Source organism: Tetrao urogallus (genome assembly GCF_951394365.1).
Source record: "Tetrao urogallus genome assembly, chromosome: Z".
NCBI lineage: Eukaryota > Metazoa > Chordata > Aves > Galliformes > Phasianidae > Tetrao > Tetrao urogallus.
Window position 1 is genome coordinate 38,383,432 of NC_136816.1, and position 23,556 is coordinate 38,406,987.

Here is a 23,556-nt window from a genome sequence, read left to right on the forward strand (position 1 = left end):
GCTGGAGTAACTACTCTGGGGCCCGCAGTATAAGAAAGACACAGATCTGTTGGAGTGAGTGCAAAGGCCACAGGAATGATTAGAAGGCTGAAGCACCTCTCCTATGAAAACTGGCTGACACAGTTGGGTTTCTTTAGCCTGGAGAATAGAATATTCTAGGGAAGATCATAGCAGAATTGCAGTACATAAAGGAGGCCTACAAAAAAGCTGGAGCCTGCAAAACAAATCTCTTTTTTAGGAAATGTAGTGATGCAGCAAGGGATAGTGGCTTTAAACTAAAAGAGGATAGATTAAGCTTAGATATAAGGAAGAAATTCTCCACGGTGAGGGTGGAGATGGAATATATTGTCCAGAGAACTTGTAGATGCCCCCAACACTGGAAGTGCACAAAGCCAGATGAATGAGGCTTTTAAGTAATTTGGTCTATCGGAAAAAGTCTCTGCTCAAGGCAGGAAGGCTGGAAGTAGACAATACTTCAGGTCCCTTCAATCAAAACCATTCCATGATTTTGTGATTCTATGATTCTATTATACAGTCTCAGACAGAACAAAAAGCGGCTTTGATGCTGATTTTAGTCCTAAGGAAAATAATGGACATTCCTGTACACAGTCATGCTGCTGCATAACTTGTGACTGCACTAACAAGGGTTTATTCTCAGTTTAACAGCCTGTAGGACATTGAACAACTCTTAGCATCAGGCCACATATCTGAATTATTATTATTTGTATCAGTTGCTGAAATTTGGTGCCAGAGTTAGTACCAATATGGGTGACGAACTCTCACAAGTCAAAAGTAGTCTGATGAGTCAGTTCCTGAATGTTACTGGGACTCACTGACATAAGGCTGAGATACTAACTGCTGGGAAGTGATGCTCCACAAACAATGAGGTGCATATTCATTGTACCAGAATACTCTTGTAATGGGTACATATCTTTTCAGGACTTTGCTGTCACCACCATGAATTACTACTATGTGCACAGAATAGTATTTGTGCCTGTGCACAAGAATACGCATTATTGAAGAAATATACCTCAAGTGGGTAATTGTATTTTATGACTGCACAAAACTGCATAAACAGAAACTTTCTGCATTTTAAGGAAAATAACCTTTCATCTGCTTTCATGCTACACAGATCTCAACATCACTCATTCTGTGTGCTTTGTTTTACACTTGCTTGGAGAGCTGGGTTTGTCTGGGTGTTGTTTTTTTTTTTGATGATAAACTGTAGCTCGAGGATATCCACCACAGCAGAAAGATGTGTGGCCTTACTGCACTCCTACAACTTAGATATACTAGCCACTCAGAAGAGACTGAAGGAATATACAGGCTCTACATTCCAACAAAAAGAGAAAAGTCTGTCGCTGTCTAACGCTCAATGGCTGCACTTCCTCGGACACCTTGTACTTAAGAGATAGAACTAAACCCACTGAATTAAGCTTCAAAATTATAATGCAGTATCTTCCAAGCATGACCAATTCTCATATAATAATAATTATTAATAATAACAGTAATAACAATAAGAAAGGCAATATAATAATGAGAGCTACAGCTTTACTTTACAACTGTCAATTAAATAAAGAGATCTCTAACCTTTTAAATGGAATTTAATTCATACTCACTAACTGCCAGTGCCTCCCACAGTAAGGTAACACCAGTGTTATTAAAAATTTTATTGCCCTCTTTCCCCCTAATGGGAATTTACTTAGACCTTCCAAATCCTTGGACTACTTGGAGAATAGTTTAACTATGGAAATATAGCACAATAAAACTTATCATTATGGATGTTCTTGTTAAATTGTTTTTTATAATTTAACTACCAGGTCTTACAGGCACTCTCAGAGGAAAAGAAATGTAAAGAAAGAAAGACCAGACTGCACAGCTAACCTCTTTAGAGACTGATGGCAATTTAGCTGTTATATTCTTGGGAAATCTTTGTAATCTCCTTTTTGAGCTGGGAGACATGATCTCTTTAAAATGAGACTGAGGAACATTCCTGAGGAATTGCCAGGTGAAAAGCAAGGAGAATAGGTGACGGGGCAGGGGAGACCTACTCTCTTTATAAGTAATCTTTAACACTGAAAATTTTTAATGGATATCTACATAAATTTTAACAGTAGTGTGCTACATTTATTCAAGGATAAAATAATTCATGGAAATAACTGTCCTACAGTATCACAGTGGAATCCCAACAAGCCAAAGCATCCACACACACACATTAGTTTAACATTTAGTAGGCCTTATTTTCTTTTCCTAAGCTGCAAAGATGGATATATTGGAACAAGGGCCAAGCTTTCTAGGCTTTGTCCTTGGATTGTATTTCTCCCATCTGCAATTTCATATTCTAAAGTGGTATTAAGAAAATTTAGGACATAATTGCTAAGTGAATTCATCTACATTCATATATGAATGTCCTCATAAACTCTGTGAGGAAACAGAAATGCTAAAGTTGCCAGTTAAATGTACATTAAGTATCTATTTATGATCACCAAACTGACAGATATGATTAAGCTCTGAAACTACAACTGAAACTTCCATGCAGCAGAATATGAGCAGATGAGTTCTTCAAACTTATGGAAAGGAACAGAAGAGATACTTTTCCAACAATTTCTTATTTAGTGAAATATAGAACTGTTTGTTTTTTTTTTTAGCGTTTTATGTGTCACAGAAGAAAGTGCAGAGGAAATGATGTTTCAGAGAAAAAATTAACACAATTCAGTCCGAGAAGGTTGAAACAATGTGTTGATATTACCTCTGATTTTTTCCTTGCATCACATACCAGTGAAGCCAACAGAGTACCAAAAAGCATTCTAATAGAACAAAACATTGACACAGATTACAATACTGTTTATGCTTCTTTGGTGCACATGGAAGGTGTGTAGCCACAGCTCTAAATTCTGTTTTCTCTTGGCTCATTTTTATCCACAGATTAAAACAGGTTTATTGCTACTGAAGGAAACTTCTTTTCATTCTTTTGTCTCTACACAGTTAAGAAGTATCACATATTTCATAACCAGGGTTCTAATCACAATGTTCAGAGAGCAGTGCAAATGCTATTAGTTATTCATAGACCTACTCAAACTAAAACATTCATACCTGTAAAGGGCATGTTCACCCAAGGCCTGGAACCTTGTGCTCCAAGAGCTGCAAAACTGTACACTGTTTTTCATTTGTTTTCTCCTGTAAAATACTGCACTACAGCAACCACACTTTACTAACCTTCTTCTCTCTTGCCCCGAGTACCCCTGCTGAGACAGCACTGACAAATCTCTGCCAAGCTGAGGCTGGAAGAAAAATTATCAAAAGGGTGGCTCAAAGCTGCTCTCTCCTCTGGCCTGCAGACTGAGATGGGGGCTTTTATCTCAAAATTATAACCTCTAATTTTATTTTATTTTATTTTTTTGGTCATCAGAATAGTGAATTTAACTTATTATATGTGATATAGAAGAAACAATGGCAAGGTTTGCCCACATATGCTACACTACAGTGAGGTGGACAACTGGCTCCCTTTCAATTCAGAACAATATAGGGCAATACAGAGCAATATATGCAATATTTTGGAGAGAAACACGGGCTATCAGGAACTAACTCAACCTAGAAGCTAAAATTCCAACCTGTAAGAAGAGGTCTCTGTCCAAATATTTAAGCTGTTAGCTAGTCTCCATACAGGAGATACGCCCATACAGGAGATAGTGAAGGAGTAATACCCTTCACTATCCTGCATGAGTTGAAACATCTTCTTAAACACTAGCAAAAAGCAAGCAAAAGCCACCAACAGTGCTGAAAACTATGGTCTTAACTTGAGCTGTAGAAGCAAGATAATACTACTCTGAGGTCAAGTACGAAGGACGAAAATAATAATACTGAGTTTCTGTATAAGAGATAATCCGCACATTACACGAATCTACTGGATGGGAGAAAATAAAGGGCACTTGCAGTGATTCCAAACTTTATGAACAAGAAGAGTTTCAAGTAGTATAAGAAGCAAGGTGATGTTGGTATGAACACACAGTATCACCTCAGACTTCACTCAGACTACGCCAAAAGCCTAGCTATGCTCCAGCTCTGTATATGGTTGAGGTAGGAATAACCTGGGAAAGTCACTTCAAAAGTAATGCCTCCTATTTATATATTTGGAAATTGTGACAAATACGGAGAGCACAATGACACAGTTTAATAAAGCAAATTGTCAGTTATAAAACACAAGTTTTCGAAACACTCTATTTTTTAACATAGCCATCACTGTGAGCTGTGCGTTTTCACCAGCCACGAACAAGAGCCTGCACACCATGCTCATAAAAGTCTGCACCAGTGAAAGGGAACCACTGTCACTGTCGCCACAGCTGAAATATACCATCTACCACCTCACTGGGCTCACATCCGCTGTTTGGTCTCCATCAACATTCAGTGAGTGTTGATGAATGGCAATGGGTGCCATTTTTTCCCCACAGAGGAATTCAGTGATGCACCTCCATCTACTTCATATGCACTTCCATGGCAGACACCATTTTGTCAGACTGTCCCTCTGCTGCCATCTGTTTCAGAGCAACAACATGTAATGGAATACTGCCAGGAAAGTTCAACCTGTACCGCTATCCCACCAACACCCATGCCTGACACTGTGAGACAACATAAAATAGGAGGCATTACTTCTGGAGCAGCCCTCCTCACTTGCCATTTTGTATCTGCACTCCTCCCATGTTCCCTTTTGTATTTTCCCTTTTTATGGCTGCAAAGGGAACTGCTACAAAGTGAACTGCAAATTAATTTTGCCATTTCAGAGCAATGCCGCCCATCTCAAGCTGGACTTGACCTGATGTTTACCCCTCCTGTGCTACTCCTGCCTTCTGGAAACATTTTTCAGGTCTCCAAGATGGAAGTTCAGATACAATGAAACACTAACCAACATCAACTCCATGAAAAAAAAAAAAAAGCTACACAGTAATCAACAGCGCTTGCCCTGTTTCTTAAAATCTTCTTCCTGGAAGACAGAGAAGTTCAGCAAGAAAAATGAAAATCCCTCCTGAACCATCAGCATATGATCAACAAACAAAACTCAACACGGGCAAATAAACTAAACCACATTACCATTATAACAGAAACATCATGTTTTCCATATAAATAAATCAAGTTGTGTCTTTCCATATGTTAGGAATGTACTAGGACTTTACCCTCTCCTTCTGTTCGAATTAGGAGAAAAATGCACAACTTCACTGAATTAACAGATGCCATTCTTGACTTCTGTGTTTCTCCTTTGTGTTTCTGCTACTCTTACTTGTCTGGGCATTTGTGAACTAGAAAAGTACAGCTGAATTTCTAAACAGTCAATATCAAAAATGAATACCAAAGCCACCAAAATAAAGTAGCTCTGAATATTGCTCTTTTAGTTAAGAATGCTACTGCTCTTCCTTACATTCTGTTGCCACACTAAAACTTCCACTGGAAGAAGCAAAATAAAGCAATATGCATGCTACTCCAAAAGTAATGTCTACTGTTTTGGCTTGAGACACCAAAAGGTGGATGTGGGTGGAATGGCAGTAGGTGTTGAATCTTTTCATTATATTTCATTATATATTGTTGCTGTGTGACAGATGGCATCTGACATGAAAGAGCATATGGAGCAAAGGTGTGTCACTGAATTCCCCCATGCAGAAAAAATGGAAGCCACTGGCATTCATCAACACTTACTGAACATTTGTGAAGACCAAACACTGGATGTGTGCATAGTGAGGTGGTGGATGGTGAGTATCAGTAGTTGTAGCAGTGACAGTGGGAAATTGCTGATGCAGATTTTTATGAGCGTGGCAGGCAGGCTCAAGTTCTTTGCTGATGAAAATGGACAGCTAACCATGGTGACAGTGTTGAAAACCAGTACTCTGTAGTTCTGAATTTACTCTATCAATTAGTGTCATTGTACTCTATGAATCTGTTGTTGTTTCCACGGAAATAAACAGGAGGCATTACTTACGGAGCAACCCACCTATTTTAACTTTTCAGGTGATTTAATTAGTAGGATAAAAAAATAAAATAATGATAATAAAAAAAAAAAACGCAGTTCTATTTTAATTCCTGATATCATCCTAAACCTGTATCAAAGCTGAGTTTTTTTCTAAGTCTTTTTGAAAATTTTAATACCAATTTGAGTCCTGATGTACATGTTAGAAAGCTTTAACATTCTCAGGGAGAAAAAAAAAAAAAAAAAAAAAAGACTGTAACCAAACATATTCCAATGTGGATTACTGCTACAAAAATACTCATTTTTTAATAGGTTTTCTTTTCAAAGCTTTCTGCTGGGTTCTAGAACATAGCCTGAATGTATTTAAAGTATTAATTCTAAGCCATAATTAAATTGTAACTCAAATTACAATTTAAATTCAAATGTATGTATGTCACTCCAGAAGTACTGCTGCCTTTTTAGTTCTACAGAAACTACAAGGTCCACCTCCAACATCATGGGCCAACATAACAAAGTAGCAGACATTATTTTTTCTAGTTGCTCCCACAAAATTCTAAATCAGTTGTCTTACTCTAAACTGTTTTTTACAATTCCAACATTCCACTTCCGTAAATAGAGAAACGTTCAACTCTAAATATATTTAGTAATGTACTTAGCAGTGCCAAGCACAATAATTTTCCTTTGCAATTAGTAATTGATTAATAACTTCTCTGAATTTTGGGTACACTGCACAAAACCCCATAAATCATACTTTCTGCATACAGCTTACTTTGTACAGCTGTATGATAAAATAAATAATGCCAAAAGAAATTTAGCTTTGGGGGATTTCAATACTTCAATTATCACTTGATAACCTTATTTAGCTTATTCCTGAGGGAAACAGAAAAGTAAAAAACAAACAAACAAACAAAAAACTTAAAAGAAAAAAAGCAATGGAAAATGTTTTGTTTCATCAAAAAATAAATGTTTTGACTTGCAACACAACCAAGTTTTAGTACAGCTATCTTTGCAAGAATAGGAGAGTATCAAGGTATAGGAAGGTCGCTGGTCTTGAGAATTAATATGAACACATAAAATAAGTTCTGATATTAAAAAGATAAAAATCAGAACAGTATCAATAGCTTTATTCTAATACACACTCAATCACACTAAGAATTACTGATTTAATCTACCCTGCTAAACAGGATGAAAAATCCTTCCAAAGAGGATTGTGGCAGCTTTTTTGGATTATACATTCATTCAAATCCTGTAGATTTTAGAACGAAGACCTTCCTGTCTTACCAATGGAGTTATGAGAGTGGTTAGCTGATTTTCTTTAAAATAAAACTCCTTACACATTTGATCACATTTAATTATAAACAATACTACTACTCTACCACTAAAAGCAGAAAACTGTGCACCCTCTGATCCTTGCTGTACAATACCTCCTCCTGAGAGACAAGGACACAAACATGTGCCCTTAGTGTTAAGCAGAGAAAGAATAAGATGTAGCAGCTGGTAGATATCAGGACTCTACACTGACTATTCAACTCCAAATCAGCAGAATTTTCACCACAGTAGTTGCAATGTCAGTAAAGGTTAAATGTATCTCCTGTCTAGGACTGACCAGAAGGTTTTGACTGTAAGAATAATGTTCAAATAAGTAGCTAAAAATTTATGAACGCAGAGCTCTGTTTTTGCTTTTTGTTTTGTGAGAGTGGGATTGAATTGCATGTTTGGTCTTACAAGGGAGGTGTTAGTCTGAAGTAGCTGGTGAGAGATGGGGAAGGAAGCCATTTCCACATCTGTCATGAAATTTTACAATCCAAGTACAACTATGGGCTTTTAAAAATTGCAATCCCAGTGCCTCTGAGAGTTCTAAGGAGGCATCACAGCAACTGGCAAGTTCACGTCCCTATCAAATAAAGCAAAACAAGGTTGCTCAGCAACCTGTGATCATTGGTTTTCAGTTCCAGGGCAACATTAAGCATTTCATGAAAATTCTCAAAAGGAAATCAATTACTCACTCCTTTCCCATTAATCTTTTCTATTGTTTCTTTACAAAACACAAAGCAGTGCAATGTAAACTGATAGATCATGCCCTTTTGTAAAGCCCAATGAGTCACTGCCTCATTTCTGTAAGTTAAAATGAGTGCAAGGAGCAGTGTATATATTTTCTTCTGTAAGAACAAGTTTAACCTTTCCAGCATTTAAAGAGACTCCACCACAGCTATATACCCTCATCCATTATAAGTTCAAACTATGACAAATGTTGTTTGTATTTGCAAAGCTGTTAGGCGATATGGTAATGTTTGTTTCAGTAAACAGCCCCCATGAGCATATATGAATAGGAAACAAATACCTTTAGCATTCTGAGCGGTCCACTGTGTTCTGAATTTTTTTCTCCTTTACTAACTCAGTACTCTGTAACATAAAATAACTAAATGATATATACTGCATTGCCTGAAACAAGCTTTGCCATTGTTTTATTGACTTCCAATTCTACTTCATATTGTTTTACTGAACAAACATAAAAATGACAATGAGAGAAAGAAGACAGATACTCATGCCACACCGTGAATGTTTATTTAAATAGCAAACTGAACTCTATCTTATTAGCTACTTTGAACTGTATTACTGGTTTCCTCTAATCTATACTCTCTGATACGCAATTACAACAGAATAACGTAGTTTGACAAAGTTCTGACACCACTACTCCAGACATGAATGAAAAGTATAGTTAATAAATAGATGGGTTTTTTTCTAACAAAATACCACAGCAAGAGAAGTTTCACAACAAAGAATGTTCATATTCCTTTTAAATCCTGATTATAAAATATTTAATAACCATTGTCCCTGTCCTGAAACTTGTAAACACCTGACCAGTCCTGGTAGGATCAAGTGCCTTCTCATTTACAAAACCGTAAATCAGGAATAACTCTGTTGAAGCTAATGGAATTTAAGAGGCATAAATCAAGGGAAATCAAATCCAATGGGAATACTTTTATGTGTAAAAGATTTAAAAACTGGGCACCATGTTAGATGCTCTCTTATATCTCTATTCAGTTGTTTAAACATCAGTATAAAACTCTTAAGCACATTAATAGCAAGAGAGTTTATAACATTCAAAATGACTAATGCATTGACCTACAGTAGTCTTACTGTTTCCAGTGAACATTTATATTGCCAGCAATAAACCTTTTCACACTGTACTTTGTCTTACAAATCTGAATTCAGGTCTCACTGGTCCTAGTAAGTACAATGTTTTCATTTAACTGACTTTCTCATGAGACTCGATTTAAGTAATTTCCTCCTCTATCACCAATATAATTTACAGAAGAGTAATAAAGAAGTGACTCACGGGAATACCTAGGACTGAGTCAAGTTCATCTATTTGGTATGTGTAGGCACTAAATCCAATGCTCTTTTACAGCAAACCTACAGCATACTTCTTCAACTTTGTACTGTAACAAAGTCTGATGACCTACCACTCTGTACAGCAGGCTTAACCAAACACAGATAAACACACAGTCTGTACAGAACCAGGCACAAGACTGATACATTCACCAATCTTTTTTCATCAGTGCTGGTGCTATACAAAATTTATACTGTTTTGTATAAGAATGAGTTGCCAGTAACTATCAATTATATAAGCAAACTCCACATTCACGTGTAACCTCATTGATTTTGATAAGACATCTTGAACAACAATTATTCATATAAGTGACATTTTCTGAAGGGGATTTTTTTCATTTCTGAGGTTTAATAATTCAGGAAAATCTCTCTTTGACAAGATCTACAAGCACATGTAAAGAAAAAGCAAATAACAAATCAAAAACAATCACCAAAATCAATGTGTCACGTAGCATTCAAAATGTGTATGAAATAAAACGTCATCACAACTAGTTTAGTGAGGGTTTCTAAAAAAAAAAAAAAAAAAAGATTACTTCTGTTAACTCTGTCCATAGTCAGGTATGATTCTACTGAGAGTAGTAATCTCCAATCACAACAGAAAAAATACAGTGCATTAATTTAGAAATATACAGGTCTCTCCTGCTCTATCAGCTTCCATGTTGGGTGAAAAAGCTATTAAAGTTAAGTTCAGCTTTGACTGGAATACGTGGAATCTTCCACTGTGTTAACTGGGAGCTGCAATAAGCACTTAATTAACAAACTCAACTGTCTTGAATCCAGACATCAATGAGGAATAAGGTTTAAATGTTAGGTTATCATCCTAGTGCCTAAGCTCCCATACCAGCTTTAAACTAAAGTTCAGATAAAAGTCAAGTAGAACTGAGAGCCAACTGTACCTCATGATGAAGTATCTAAATTTGTGAAAATCAATGACAAGCTTCAGGTCAAAGCTTTCATATAACATTCATTTTGCACATTCAAGCACTATTCCTTGGTGGCTTTCCTGTTTGGAGAGCAGACTCAGAATATCCAAGGGCTGGGTGAAGGCTCAGCTACATTTCTCAGTGAAAGGAAAAACATCCCCATTGCACATCTGTCATATTAATGCCAAATTCCCTGAAACAGGGAAAAGTTCATCAGCTAGAATGGTAGTAATGAATTAGATAAAGCTGTGTATTCTCTTTTTTATAAATAGATTTATGTTTCCATTTTGAAACGTTGGTTTCTGTGCCACACCAGTCCTACAAGGTCAGAAACATTAAGAAATCAACACAAATTTAATTCCATTATAATAACTGCTAGAACTGCTCACTGTGAAGTTAAATGTGTCAGACTAATATTCCCAGTTCCCAGACATCATTTGGATTTCGCAAGATGGAAATGGTATTTCTGCCTAACAGAGCTTCCAAAAGAGCAGCCTGTTGCAATGGTATAACCATTTATTGATAAGATGTGCATAGTTGCCTCTGAAGAAGACATGAGACAGTTAACTCTTTTAGAAAACAAGTCTCAGCAACCCTGCTTTCTTCCATTTATCATTTTTTCCCAGGCGATGGTTTTGTGACTTTTCAGCTGGGCACCAGCACCACATACTGGCCTAAGAACTATCAGGAGGGGTCTGTCAATGATGAAGGATATTTAAACTCCCCTAATTGAAGATCTGCTTGATCAGAGAGGCAGAAAGGCGGAGTGGCAGTAATGCTAAGATGGGTGTGTGACAGAGAATCAAGGAATTCACATGAATTCTGTCATTCCGTCTCTGCAAATTACTTGTATTTCAAATAAAAGCAGTGAACAAAATTATCCTAACATTGTGCTTTATGTCCAAAGGAGGTGAAAAATTTGGCTGAGAATGTAGTAAAATGGAATATCTCAAGAAGAAAACAGTGTCAAATTTAATACTGCAGTGCTAGTTGGGGCTGGAGCTGAGTGGCAGTGACAGGATAACTCTATCAGACACTGATACAATGAAAGGACCTGCAAGTACATTTCTAATATTCATGCTAAAAGGCAGTTGAGACCTTTACACATTGCAATAAAATCCCTTGCTGAGCTAAATTTCAGACACTCTCAGAGGTCCATTGAGAGAAGTGTTTTCCTTCAACTGCAGAAAAATCTAATCTGAGCTGTAATACCAGGTATCTGTGCTGGCTCCTCTCTACTCCCCACTGGCAAAACTACTGCTCTGTGCACAGGATGGGGGTGGTTGGCTGGCTGAGAGAACACAGAGCTCATTCCATAGCCCGTTCCTGCAGGGAAACTCAGTTACTCACTCCCAAGAGAGGCAGGAGAACTTCTGTAGCTTAAAACCCTGCCACTGCTATTCATTCACACGTGGCTCACTGGATGGAGTCCACTATACTCACAGAACATCAAAGATTTCTCAAAGTTTAGCATCAGATTGATTTACTTACTTTGGTTCAGATGAGATGAGCTACTTGGGGCATGGCACTTCAAATATCTTACAGTTCAGAGTTCGGAAGGAATAAAGATGATACAGCAGTAATCAGAAATAACTGAAAACTATAACAGCAGTGGCATGAAATTTCTCCCTTAAAAATCGTTTTTACATTTCAGGGCAACTGAATGACCAATTAAAGTCAATTCTGAATAGCAATCTGAAGCACTTGGGACTTGCAAGTCACTAAGAAGTGAATGAGAAGGAATGGTAATAGAAGAATTAATGGACATTTGGATTAAAAAGTTATCCTTTCAAAAAGTGTCTGACAGAGGCAAATTCTGCCATACAAACAATTAACATTTTTTGAACAGGTCAAGTGTGCTGATAAGATGGCCGGAGAATTCTCTCTGGACTTCCAAAAGGCATTGACAAAATTTTTCACAAAAAGTTTTTTGGAAATTAAGTGCCATAATGTCCCTGCAAAACTAAACAATTGGTTAGAGTATTGAAAATATATGTTAGGAGTAATTCATTCTTTATTAAAAAAATTAACTTCGTACAGTGGAAGCAGTTCCTGCTAGAGTTCCTCTGGGGTCTGTGCAAGAACATTTTCTATTCTATTTCATGAAAAATGACAGGGAAAAGGAACTGAGCAATGAGATGTAGATGTCAGCTATTGTCAACAATCACAGAAAGACTATAGCTGCTTCACATGAGTTGCAGAAGGATCCTGTAAATTTCAGTGACAGCAACAGACAGCAAATTAAATCCAGTGTGTACACATGTAGATTTATCTGATGTATACATCTAAAATCACATTAATACGTAGTATTCTGAGCTACCCAGTACCATCAAAGATTCTGACACTTTGAGTAGAGTCTGCAGTTCTGGTCCTTTCTATTCAAAGACGCCTGATGGCAGAGTTACCAAAGTTTCCAAGTGGGAGATAAGGGATAATAAAAACACCTTATATGTGGGGAATAAGTAAGATTCCTCATTCTACAGAAGAGATAATTAAGGGAGAAATGTCAGAAATCCAAAAAACTATGTACAGCTTAAGGAGAGTGAACAGAGATCAACTTTCACTGCCTCTTTTAATAGCCATCAAACAAAGCTAACAGGAGTCAGGTCCAAAGCGAGCAGAAAAGAAGTGGTTCTTCAAACAGTGAAAGAGCAAATAAAATACTTCATAAATAATATTATGGATGCTGACAGTTTACTTTTATTTCAGAAACTGGACAAGCATCTGGATAAAAAGAAAAAATCAAGGATTTCTAAGTACACAGAAACCACATCCACATTAGGTTCCTGAGCTGAAAACAATCAAGGGACTATGATTAGGTGCTTTATTCCTCCCCTCCCGCAAACATTAATTTAACGCCATTGCCATAGACAATCAGGCTAGATGGGTCTTCTGACTGACCCAAAATGGCCTTGTGTCCCTACAAGTCTTTGAATAAAGGCTGTTTACATGAACAAAAAAGTTATACAAAATACTTTCCTATGTCCTAGATGTCATACTATTGGCTTCAAAGGTGTAGCAACACAGTGTGCATTTTCTTTGCTGTGTGTTTTCAAGACATCAGGTTACTGTGTTAACATGCTTTATAAAGAACAAAATCCGTAAAAGTAAAAATTTATTCTCCTGGTTTATCCAGAGGGAAGGCTATATGCTACTGTTGATTAAGCTAAATGTTTTTTAAAAAAAGAACATTCTCCATGTTGTAAGCTTGAATTTCAACCATACAGCACTAGTCAGTAACATATTCACTGCCTACTAAGCACTCACTCTTGTATAAAACTTGGCGTTTTTATTTCAGGTAAAACAAAACAGAGTACCAGAATGTATCAAAAGTTCTAAACATGACTTGAAACATCTCTGTAACTTCAGTTTGGCCCTGGAAGCCTTGAAATAAAAACACCTGAGGCCTATTCCGCACTGACACAAAAACATCTCTGAAAAAGAAAGAGAAGAGAGAAAAGCCTTAACTTGATGAAAAACGGTCTTTTGCTGTTAGAAATTCCTCACTTGCTCATAAACATATGCTATCACCCAGGGAGCAGAATCCTCCTAAGTGGAAGGGTCTGCATGGACAATTCTTTCTTTCCTGACTGGTTTGGTCCTGCATGATCCATGATTGCGCCTGGCTAATGTGCATTTTACAATCTTATCTCCATCTTGCACCATCATGTAATCTGCAAGAATTTCCACAACAACCTATTCTGGCAAGATTTCATGGCGTAGCTCTGATACCCTTCTACTCTTGCCGTATCTGCTTACAGTTTCATTCTAAAGAGTTTTTCACTGAGCAAATACCAATCAAACTGGGTCTAACATGTTGCCAAATAATCATTTACTGGCGTAAGCCATACAACTCTGGAAAATAGGTTTCTATTTACCATACATTTTCCTGTGTCTGGCAGGTGACAAGGAACACCATAGCTTCTCAGTAAGGGTCAGAAGATTTATTCAGCTCCACGGCTGACATATGTATCTCTATACTTTACAATTCATCATTTGGAAAGGAAGACAGACTGGTTAAATACAGAACCAGAGAACACAGCTGCAAAACATGCAAATGCAATGCTGGCATTATCTTGTCTGACAAAGTTATGAGAATTATTTATGACCCTGTACAAAGCAGTGGGGAGGCTGTGAACAAACTGGCCACCTTTTCTGGTCAAGGCAAACACATTTCAATTAAAATACTTTTAATAGGCTGGCCATGGGAACTGGAAACCAATCTTCTAACAGGAAATCAGAAGCTAGTAGCAAAAACAAAGGCTGGTTCCCCCTGCAAATGTGCTCGAGAAACAGACAAAGTACTTAACTACTTAAGCACGTGAACACACAGAAGTATATCGGCCATGTCTTAGAAAAAGAATGACAGAAATAGAAGAAAGGAGGAAGGGATGAAGGGACGAAGGGACAAAGCTTTCTAGACTGAGGACAAGTAACATAACCATTTAGAAAACCTACTAGTTCTAGATTTGTTTAAAAACCATGGGGGAAAAAAAAATCTATGGATCTTTTAAGGTTTATAATAGGAATGATTGATGGTACAGTTCCATCCAATATTCCTTCTATTTTCATAATAATGTTGAGTTTTGCAAAAGGCAAACTGTGGCTATCTTCAAGTACTACTTGATTAACAAAGTCAACATACAGAAAAGAAATGGGTTACACAAAACGCAGTGCTGTCCCTCAGACTCCTGAAGGAATCCTTATGCTTTACTCCTCTGCAAAGCTGTAGCAATTCCTTTCTCAGAAAGATGCAGTTCACTTAAAAAGACAAGACTCAGAAAGACCAAGCAGCAAGACTAATCAGTGAAACCACGACCTATGTGAAACAAAGGTAAGAACTGGGCTCGGATGAAAAAAAAAGACAAAAATAGGTGGCAGAAAAAATTGAACACTGTGACTTTTCTGATATGCTTCCCTTTACATTTGAGACAGGCTTTGAGCTCAAGGAAGACAACTGTAGCTTAGACTTCAGACAAGTGAAGAGTATAATGAGCTACTATAAGCAGCCGTGCCCTGGCATTATGGAACTTCTTCATTGGAGACATTTGAAAACTGGCTAAGTATCTGCCACAAAAGACACAGACATAGCTGGCTCTCCTGGAGGACAAGGAAATGGACAAGCTGATCTCCAGAGATCTCCCTCAGGAGCCCTTCATTTCTACAGCTGTCAGCCATTAAGTACCAGATGTATGATATACTGCTCATTTTCATTAAATATTTTACTGATTTCTTCCTCCATTTTCATCTAGCCTGGTCCACTTACTTATACATTTTGTTGGAAAGGAGTTCCCACAAACATTGCCATCTGAAAATTGGGTTTGCAACTAATTGTTATTCTCAAAAGTATAATTTAGTGTGTGTTTGCCTAGGGGCTTTAAATAAAAAATCATCACATAATTTGTAGCCTGACTACTATGCTGTAAAACCAGATTCTCATCTTCCCTCATTTTACAACAGCATATGAAGGCTATTAGATTGCCTCCATAACCAGAACCCATTTAGCACATCTTATTCTTCATCCAGCTCTTAATGAAAGCTCACATTTAGCAGTAGGATGTTCTGCTCTCTCTCCCTTCTCTTTCTCATTTTTAACTGCACTGACAAGAGAACAACTGCTAAGTATGAAGTAATTAGACATGGCATACCCTTTGTATTCTCCAGTACATACTGGCATTATGTTTTTGTGTCATGTGAGCATACTGTCTTTGTGCTTATATTTTCCAAACATTTGTCTAACTGGTGGTTATTCTCTATGAGTCCCTAGATTTACTTTTTGTTGCCGCAAGTAGGAGAGAATTAAATTTTCTCTGCTGTATCTCTGCAACCCCACTCTATATGCATGTGTATATAGTCTGGAGTACACCCACCTCTGTTGTTTTTTTTTTAATACGCTAGGTCCTGGCACTTGTAACAGTGGTTCTAAAGACTTCATTGAACTTATTGCAGCTGTTAACTTGTGTTAAGAGTGCATTCTGTTTCAATGTCATGACTACAGAGGCTTTTCTCTTAAGTGTCTAGACTACTACTGCTCAGTAGCTGCAATTCTTTGCACATAGAAGCCTATCACAGTCTTTTGAGTCATCTATGTGATATGGTAGAAATCATGGTAGAAAATTCTAACCCTTGCTAAACAGAATAACCTTATTTTAGGTCCTACATCTTAGCACAAGATTGTTTTCACTCTGCTGAATACATTCCTAGTCTAACAAGTTCTGCTATTTATTCGCAAAATTTCTTTTTGCTTCACATCAGGAACAGATTTGGAAAAATGGAAAATAGCCTATTCTTGCTGATCGATTGATCTTCTTACATAATATCTTCTCTCTGCCACCACTGGAACTTCAAGTTTGTACAGAGCTAATATTTATTAGCAATTTGTTTGATTTGCTGTCATTCAGTTTGGAAACTCCCAACAAAAAATACCATTCAGCAAATCACATTTGCATTACCTAAAAAATAAAACTGTGTTATCTAACAGTGGCTTCTGGGCCATCCCTCAACACAGCATGCTCAGGAATCTTTTTCTGTAAATGTATTCCTCTCAGGCAGGGAAATGGAAGAAAAGGGTAGTCTGTCACCTGTAAGAAGGGAGTAGGCCACTGTAACCTGGAAAGATCAGAAAAGAAAGATTACAGAAGGGGAAAGGTATGCTTTGGAAAAGTGCTGTCTCATCCTCATCCATTGCCTAGATTTAAGGAAGAAAAAGAAATAGAAGGAGATGTATTCCTATAGTAATTAACACAGCATTTCACTCCCTTTTTGGAGGCACAGATGAGTTATCATGACCTCTTCCATTCTTCTATCTCCTTCAGGCTACCAGATCTTTGTTTCTCATTCTCTATTGCACCTTTAAGAGAATTAAAGAAACAACAATTTATAGAAAAGCACAAATCCAGAAAACATCAGTTATTTTGAAGCCCACATGTTTCAAATGACAAGAGACCCACATGCCCAGTCTCCTGCAGATCCTCTTCTTTTATCTATATAAATAAAGTAGTCAAGAGAAAAACATGATGTCAATAGTTCAAGTCCACAAAAGCCTTCAGCATCGTAGCAAAGAGTAGCAATCCCAGCTTCTCAGATGCTTTGGAAGACAACCACAAGCTGATGCTCTTTTCCTCAGGCTATCAATAATATCTTAGCACCCAAACAAATTTAAATCCAGTGAGAAGCTCTGTTTATAAAAAATGAGGAAAACCAAGGGAACTGAGATGAAAGATAAGTATACCTTAATTTTCATAGCTGTATCAAAAGAAAGCTTCTTTCTTTCACTGTATAGTAACAAATCTCCATGATACCCTCACAGTCATAATATTCATGCCAATTCTACAAAATGCTACAAATACTACATGCTTTAATATATATAACACTCAGCAGCTACCAACAGTGGAAGAAGAAACTTTCTCAAATGGCAGAGACTGACGCTTTGCTCCAAAACAAACGTCTGCTCAGTACAGCCACTGCAAGACAGAAGTGTAAAATATGTCAGTAAGCAACTGCTAGGGGACAGGGTGTATCCCAAATTGCTCCATCCAGCATGTAACTTACAACTCCTTGGCTGCTTTGCATTACACTACCTTATCACAGTCCCAGAGGGACTGCCAGCCCAGCCTGCTTTCTTGAAAGACTAATGCAAAGGGAGCAGTGACTTTTTTTTTACATAAGACAAGGATTTGTTTGCTGGAAAAACTACAAATCACACCACAAGGGTAGATCAGAAATGTCTGCAACAGGCAGTAAAAGGAAAAAAAAAGCAAAACAAACACCTTATCTACGCATGTAAATCACAATGTTACATGCCTGTGCTATTCTAAAGCTGAGCGAGACACAGGAGGCCTTTGGATCAACCGTTCTGTAGTTTATACTGATGCTTCACCGTATCTGCTTTATTGACCTTAATGCAGTTGTAGTTGTCACAGGAATGATAATAACAGTAAGCAAGTCTGAAGTCTGAAGTCACAGGATGGATCTGTCAGGAAGGCCTACTGATATGAATATCAGCTCAAGGAGGAGCTGATGGTGGCACTAACTATAACAATTAAAATCACTGTCTTCCAGGAAAGGTATCCTGGCCACTCTTCTCAGTGGTCACTTCAGCAAGTGGTTTTACTGCATGTTTTCCTGATATTTAACCTGCATCCAGTGGAAGTGGGAACAGAATCTTCCAAAAGAAGCCAAGTATCAGTTAATACAGTAAGTGTACATTGCTGCTCTGTGGCTTTTCAAAACATAAATCAAAAAAGTTAACTTACTAGTTTACAAGTTTCTTACTAGCCTTACAAGTTTCACTGTAGGAATTCAGGTATCTTGGAGAAGCTATACCTACTGCCAATTTCACACTGGTAGTAGTAAGGAAAATGCAGAAAAAATGAGCAGTTCAGTGAGCAATTTGCAGGAAAACAAGAACCAGAACAGGCAGCCTGGAAAACTACAGTCTCCCAGGAGTTAATGGAAAACCCCTTCTCCATAAGCAAAGAAGGTAAAGCTTCAAATTTCTTTCACAAGAAATGCAGACCACAAGAAAAGTTTGAAAGCAAGGGATGTACAGAAGCTGTGAGCTACAGTTCTCCACTGCTTACCAGCAGATCTCAAGGCTTTTTCTAATATACTTCTCGTCCATCAGTTTCTGAGTGACTTGCCCAATCATTCAAACAGACTTCATAGTTTTTCTGTCATCACTAAGGCAGTGAAAATGACCTTAGGAGGTGTTTCAAGACTCACTCAACTGGATACTCTCCAAATCACATAAGCACCAAAAAAAGGAGCAATAAATTATGTTTCTTACGAACAGAATGCACCAAGTAGCAAGAGGGAGATGTTGTCTAATGCTTATGACTTCTGGGTCTACAATCTGGTTCACACTGACCAACTTAAGGCACCTTTCCATGTTAAATCTCAACAAAACACAGCCCAAATGTTGCATCCTCTTAACTGCGTTACTGCTAACCTACCCTAAATTCTTTCTCTCCCATAGCATCTCACATCTGCAATCATCCAAAATTAAGAGGGTAGCTGGGAAAAATAACACTTCCAAAAACATTCTTCTGCTTTCCACTACTCCCTTCAGCTTTAATCATGAAATTAAGCATTGTCGGAATGTTCCTGGTTTGCAGCTGTCTCTGCTCAACTCTCATTTCTGTATGCAATTTCACTACCTCTTCTTTGGGTTCCTTCTACTAATCCAGTTTTTTGGACCAGCCTGATTTAGATCTTAGACTTAGTTTTTTGAACTTCTTTTCTTCAAGGTGAGCTCTCAAAGTTAATTAAACCAGAAATATTTTTACTGCATATTACACTTGTTTTTTCATCCATTTCAGATTATTTATGGATGTGTATTTTTATGAGACTCATAGTTAACTTCTTCAAGCAAAATTAAACAGCTTGCTGACACATTCAGCTTTAATCACAATGTTACAGTTTATCTAAAAGGGATGTTATCTTCAAAACCAAAGTTTAATTGCCTGGCCTGAACTGCCACAGTATACAGACAAGGACCATGGGAAGTCCTGTCTCTTATATAGAACCATGCTCACTGTTTGTCTCTCTTCATGCATTGTGGTAGAGAATTCAGCTAAGGGTATGTCTTTTAACATCTTACTCCAAATGCTTAAAAACCTTCCAAGTTTTTTTAAATTAATTGCAATTATCTCTCAGTAGTAGATAAAAGATCCTTACTCCTTCTCATATATTCTTTCACATTTCCTGTAATATGCAAAACAATTTCCCGCTTTTCCAAGCACCTGCATAAAGCCTGCTACCACCAAACACCACTCATAAATTCAGTCTATTTCTGACTTCTATTTATAAAAAGAAACTATCTTACTCACTTTATATACAGCTATATATATACATATATATATATAAACTGTCTTATTCCCCTGTCTATAAGTGATTGACAACCCTCACAGAAAATGATATACATTTCTTCATATTTTTTTTTTAAAGTAGTAATAAAAAAGGGCTGCTCCAAAAGTAATACCTTTAATTTTATTACGTTGGCCCATGTGTCAGAGGTGGATGTTGGTAGGACAGCAGCAGAGGTTGCACCTTCCTGACAATATCCCTTACATGTTGTTGCCATTAGACAGATGGCAGCAGAAGGACACTCTGACAAAACAGCATCTGACATGGAAGTGTGAATGAAGCAAAGACGTGTCACTGAAGTCCGCCATGTGGAAAAAATGGCACCCACTGGCATTCATCGATTCTTGCTGAACATTTATAGAGATCCGAAAGTAAATATGAGCACAGTGAGGCAGTGGGTGATACATTTCACCAGTGGTGTCAGTGGTTCACCTCCACTGGTACAGATTTTCACAAGCTCACCCACTCGGGGTCTTGTTCATCACTGGCAAAAATGCAGAGCTCTTGGTGATGTGTTTTGTAGCTGTGAGTTTGCCCCACTGTTAAAGTGTTTTTGCCATTCAGATGGAAATAAACAGGAGTCATTATTTTTGGAGCCACTTACGTAGCTATCTTACACAGACTTTGAACCACACTTTCATATGTTAAGATACAAGTGGTCAAACGACAGTCATTTCAATTACTTCATGAACTCTGAGTTCTCCAAGTATCCATCCTATCTAGCAACCAGGTCAATATAAATTAAATTGTACAAGGCCTAGCTGTGAACTAAAGGAAGTATAGATTTACTGCAGACTGACCACCAGTACAGCAATGGCCATGCTACCATGGAAATACATTTGGAGATAATTTTGCACGTAATTACCAGAAACTTAGAACTGCCCATAATGAAAAGACAGTCGTGAAAGGAAATTTTGTCTAAGACTGTGAATGCATAAGACTTCTTTGGACGTAGACTGTACAATAGTAGAACGCTGAGCTCTTCAATGTGGTGTAACAACAAAAATACATACAGGTTATATTTCTTTCCACATGCCTAGCGTCTTGCACTTGAAGGCTTGCTACAGCCAGAAGACAAAGAATCACCAATCAGTCTGGCTTACAATGTTGCTGATGTTTTCTTTCTCATACACACATCATTCGACTTTCCTATATTACTCCTCTACTGGCAGTTGCCCTGTCTACACAACAAAATAACTAAAGATTCCCTTCACATATGCTCTTTTTTATCTGCATATCCAGTGATGTATTTTCCAGTTATTCATTATTTATAGTCTCTATTTTCTCTCCTTCCTATCTGTACACCTGATCAGTAATGTATGTATTATTAATATATATAGGTGTGTGCATGGCACCTCACTGAAGCATAAGAAGGCCAAGGGTGCTTACCGGGTCCTTTCCTTCACTCAGCGGGAGGCTCAGACATGCCAGGTACAAAAAGGCAGTCCTGAGCCCCCCAGATGAGGTGAGGGAAGGCAGAAGGGGGAAGGAGGGAACCCTGCAGCTTGCTGTCACTTGCTGCAGTGCTACAAAGGCTGAAATAGGAATATACAAATGTTATTCATGCATTCCTGTATTTTATATTCATATTCATGCATATCCTGTATTGTATGCGTAAAAATGCATTCAATTTTGACACAAAAACTTCCTTTAGAATTTTTGTGTCTTTGAATGGAAGCAGTATTTCCTACCTGCCCGCATGCATCACATAGGAAGCTGGCACCGCCTGCCCAAGCACACGCATAGCTGATTTCAAGCATTCTTTGCTGCCTATACCACTTATCAGCTTTTTGTATGCAAAATATTTACCTTGTGAACAGCAGGACCACCTCACCCAGGATTGCAATGATGGAGAATGGCTGAGGTGCAGACTCCAAACTCTTGTGGTCAATGGTACAGCATGTGGGAACTCCTTTCACCACACAAACAGAACCAGTGTCACCCTGATCTCCCTGAAGCCAAAGGCCTATTGTGTTAACACAGTGGTGTTAACAATAGTATTCTTACAACTAACTCATTGTGAGAGGAAAGCTTCCATACCTGTAAATGATCACTTCTAAACTTCTGACTCACGTGGTGAGTCTAGATGCAGAGACGTTCACACACACGGTGCAGCAGCACTGGATGTTGTTCAAGCACTATGCACTGAGATGGTGACTCACATTTTGAGGCTGTCAGAGAGCCGTAAATATCGGCCACGACCTCTGTCAGAGAAAGCGACCTCAGGACACGCTACACCCCAAGCCGTGCTTGCTGCGGCAGCGAGGGCGCACGCCGCCGCCACACGCGGGTGTTCCCCCCTCGCAGCCCCTAGATCTGCGTGATCCGAGAGCTTTCCCGCGGGAGACCCCAGCTCCGGCCGGCTTCAGGTGCGTTTCGGCTGAACATCCGCGGGCTGCACACAGCCTCGCTCCAGCAGCGCCGGCAGCCGGGAGCCGACTCCTCGGGGAGCCGGCAGCGAGGCTGCGGACCGAGCAGTGGGCAGGCGGTCCGGCCCGGCCAGCTCCCGCCCGGGGCACCGCGGCGCCTTTCCGGACAGCGGCGCGGGACCACCCTGTCACCTCTCCCCGCCTCGCCTGCCGGCTCGGGGAGGGCCGGGACGCCCCCGGCGGCGGCGGCGGCGGCTGCCACGTCCTGGCTGCTGGGGACAGGCGCGCTCGCCGTGGGACGCGCCGCTCTCTTCGGATTTTTTTCGGCGGAGGAGGGGCGGGGAGCGCGAAGTTCGGCGCGGAGGCAGCGCGATGGAGGGCAGAGCCCCGCCGCGGCCCCACGCCCCCGGCTCCTCGCCCGCGGGAGGCTCCGCGTAGCGCGGCCCCGCTCCGCACCTGGCCGCGGAGGGGGCGCTGCGCACCGCCCGCGCGGCTCCGGCCCCGCGCGGCTCTGCCTACCTGCCCCGCGCATCACCTCCGCCGGCCGCGGGAGGCCGGGGTGGCGCGGGGCCCGCGGCGGGGCCGGAGCCGGCCGTCCCTCACCCGCCCGCCCGCTCGCTCGGAAGTAGTTGTAAGGAGGGTTACCTGTCCTATATTGACGTATCCGTATTTGCTAGCTATCCGGTTGGCCTCCGGCAGCCCCCCAGCTATCCGCACAGCCCAGTGGTTGGTGTAGAGGCGCGTCCTGCAGGCGGGCAGCAGGAACCCCAACACCAGGGTTAGCCGGCAGAGAAGGTCCCCGCCGCCTCCGCCTCCCCAGAAGCAGCGGCGTTTCCAGCCCATCTTCTGCTCCTCCGCGCGCAGCCCCCGCAAAACTTCTCCTTCCTTCTTCCGAGGCTCTCCGCCTTACCTCCGGGCGACAGCGGCAGCGCGTCCTCCGAAGTTAGCCCGAGGAGGAAACTAGAAAGAGCCTGGAATAGTGCATTGAACTGCCCGCGGTCGAGCGACGAGGGGCTGGGAATAGTGACTACGATCGGCAACAGAGCTCGGT

General features: G+C 39.6%; 1 protein-coding gene across 1 annotated transcript in view; it reads right to left on the bottom strand.

Moving 5' to 3' along the window:
* PCSK5 (proprotein convertase subtilisin/kexin type 5) overlaps positions 1–23,348 on the bottom strand; it is a gene marked incomplete at both ends in the record, with an annotated part of 197,944 nt that extends 174,596 nt beyond the window's left edge. The window contains one exon of the mRNA XM_079548178.1: positions 23,151–23,348. Within this exon, the coding sequence (XP_079404304.1) occupies positions 23,151–23,348 (198 nt within the window). The remainder of the gene's footprint in view (positions 1–23,150) is intronic.
* Between the last annotated feature and the right edge of the window lie 208 nt (positions 23,349–23,556).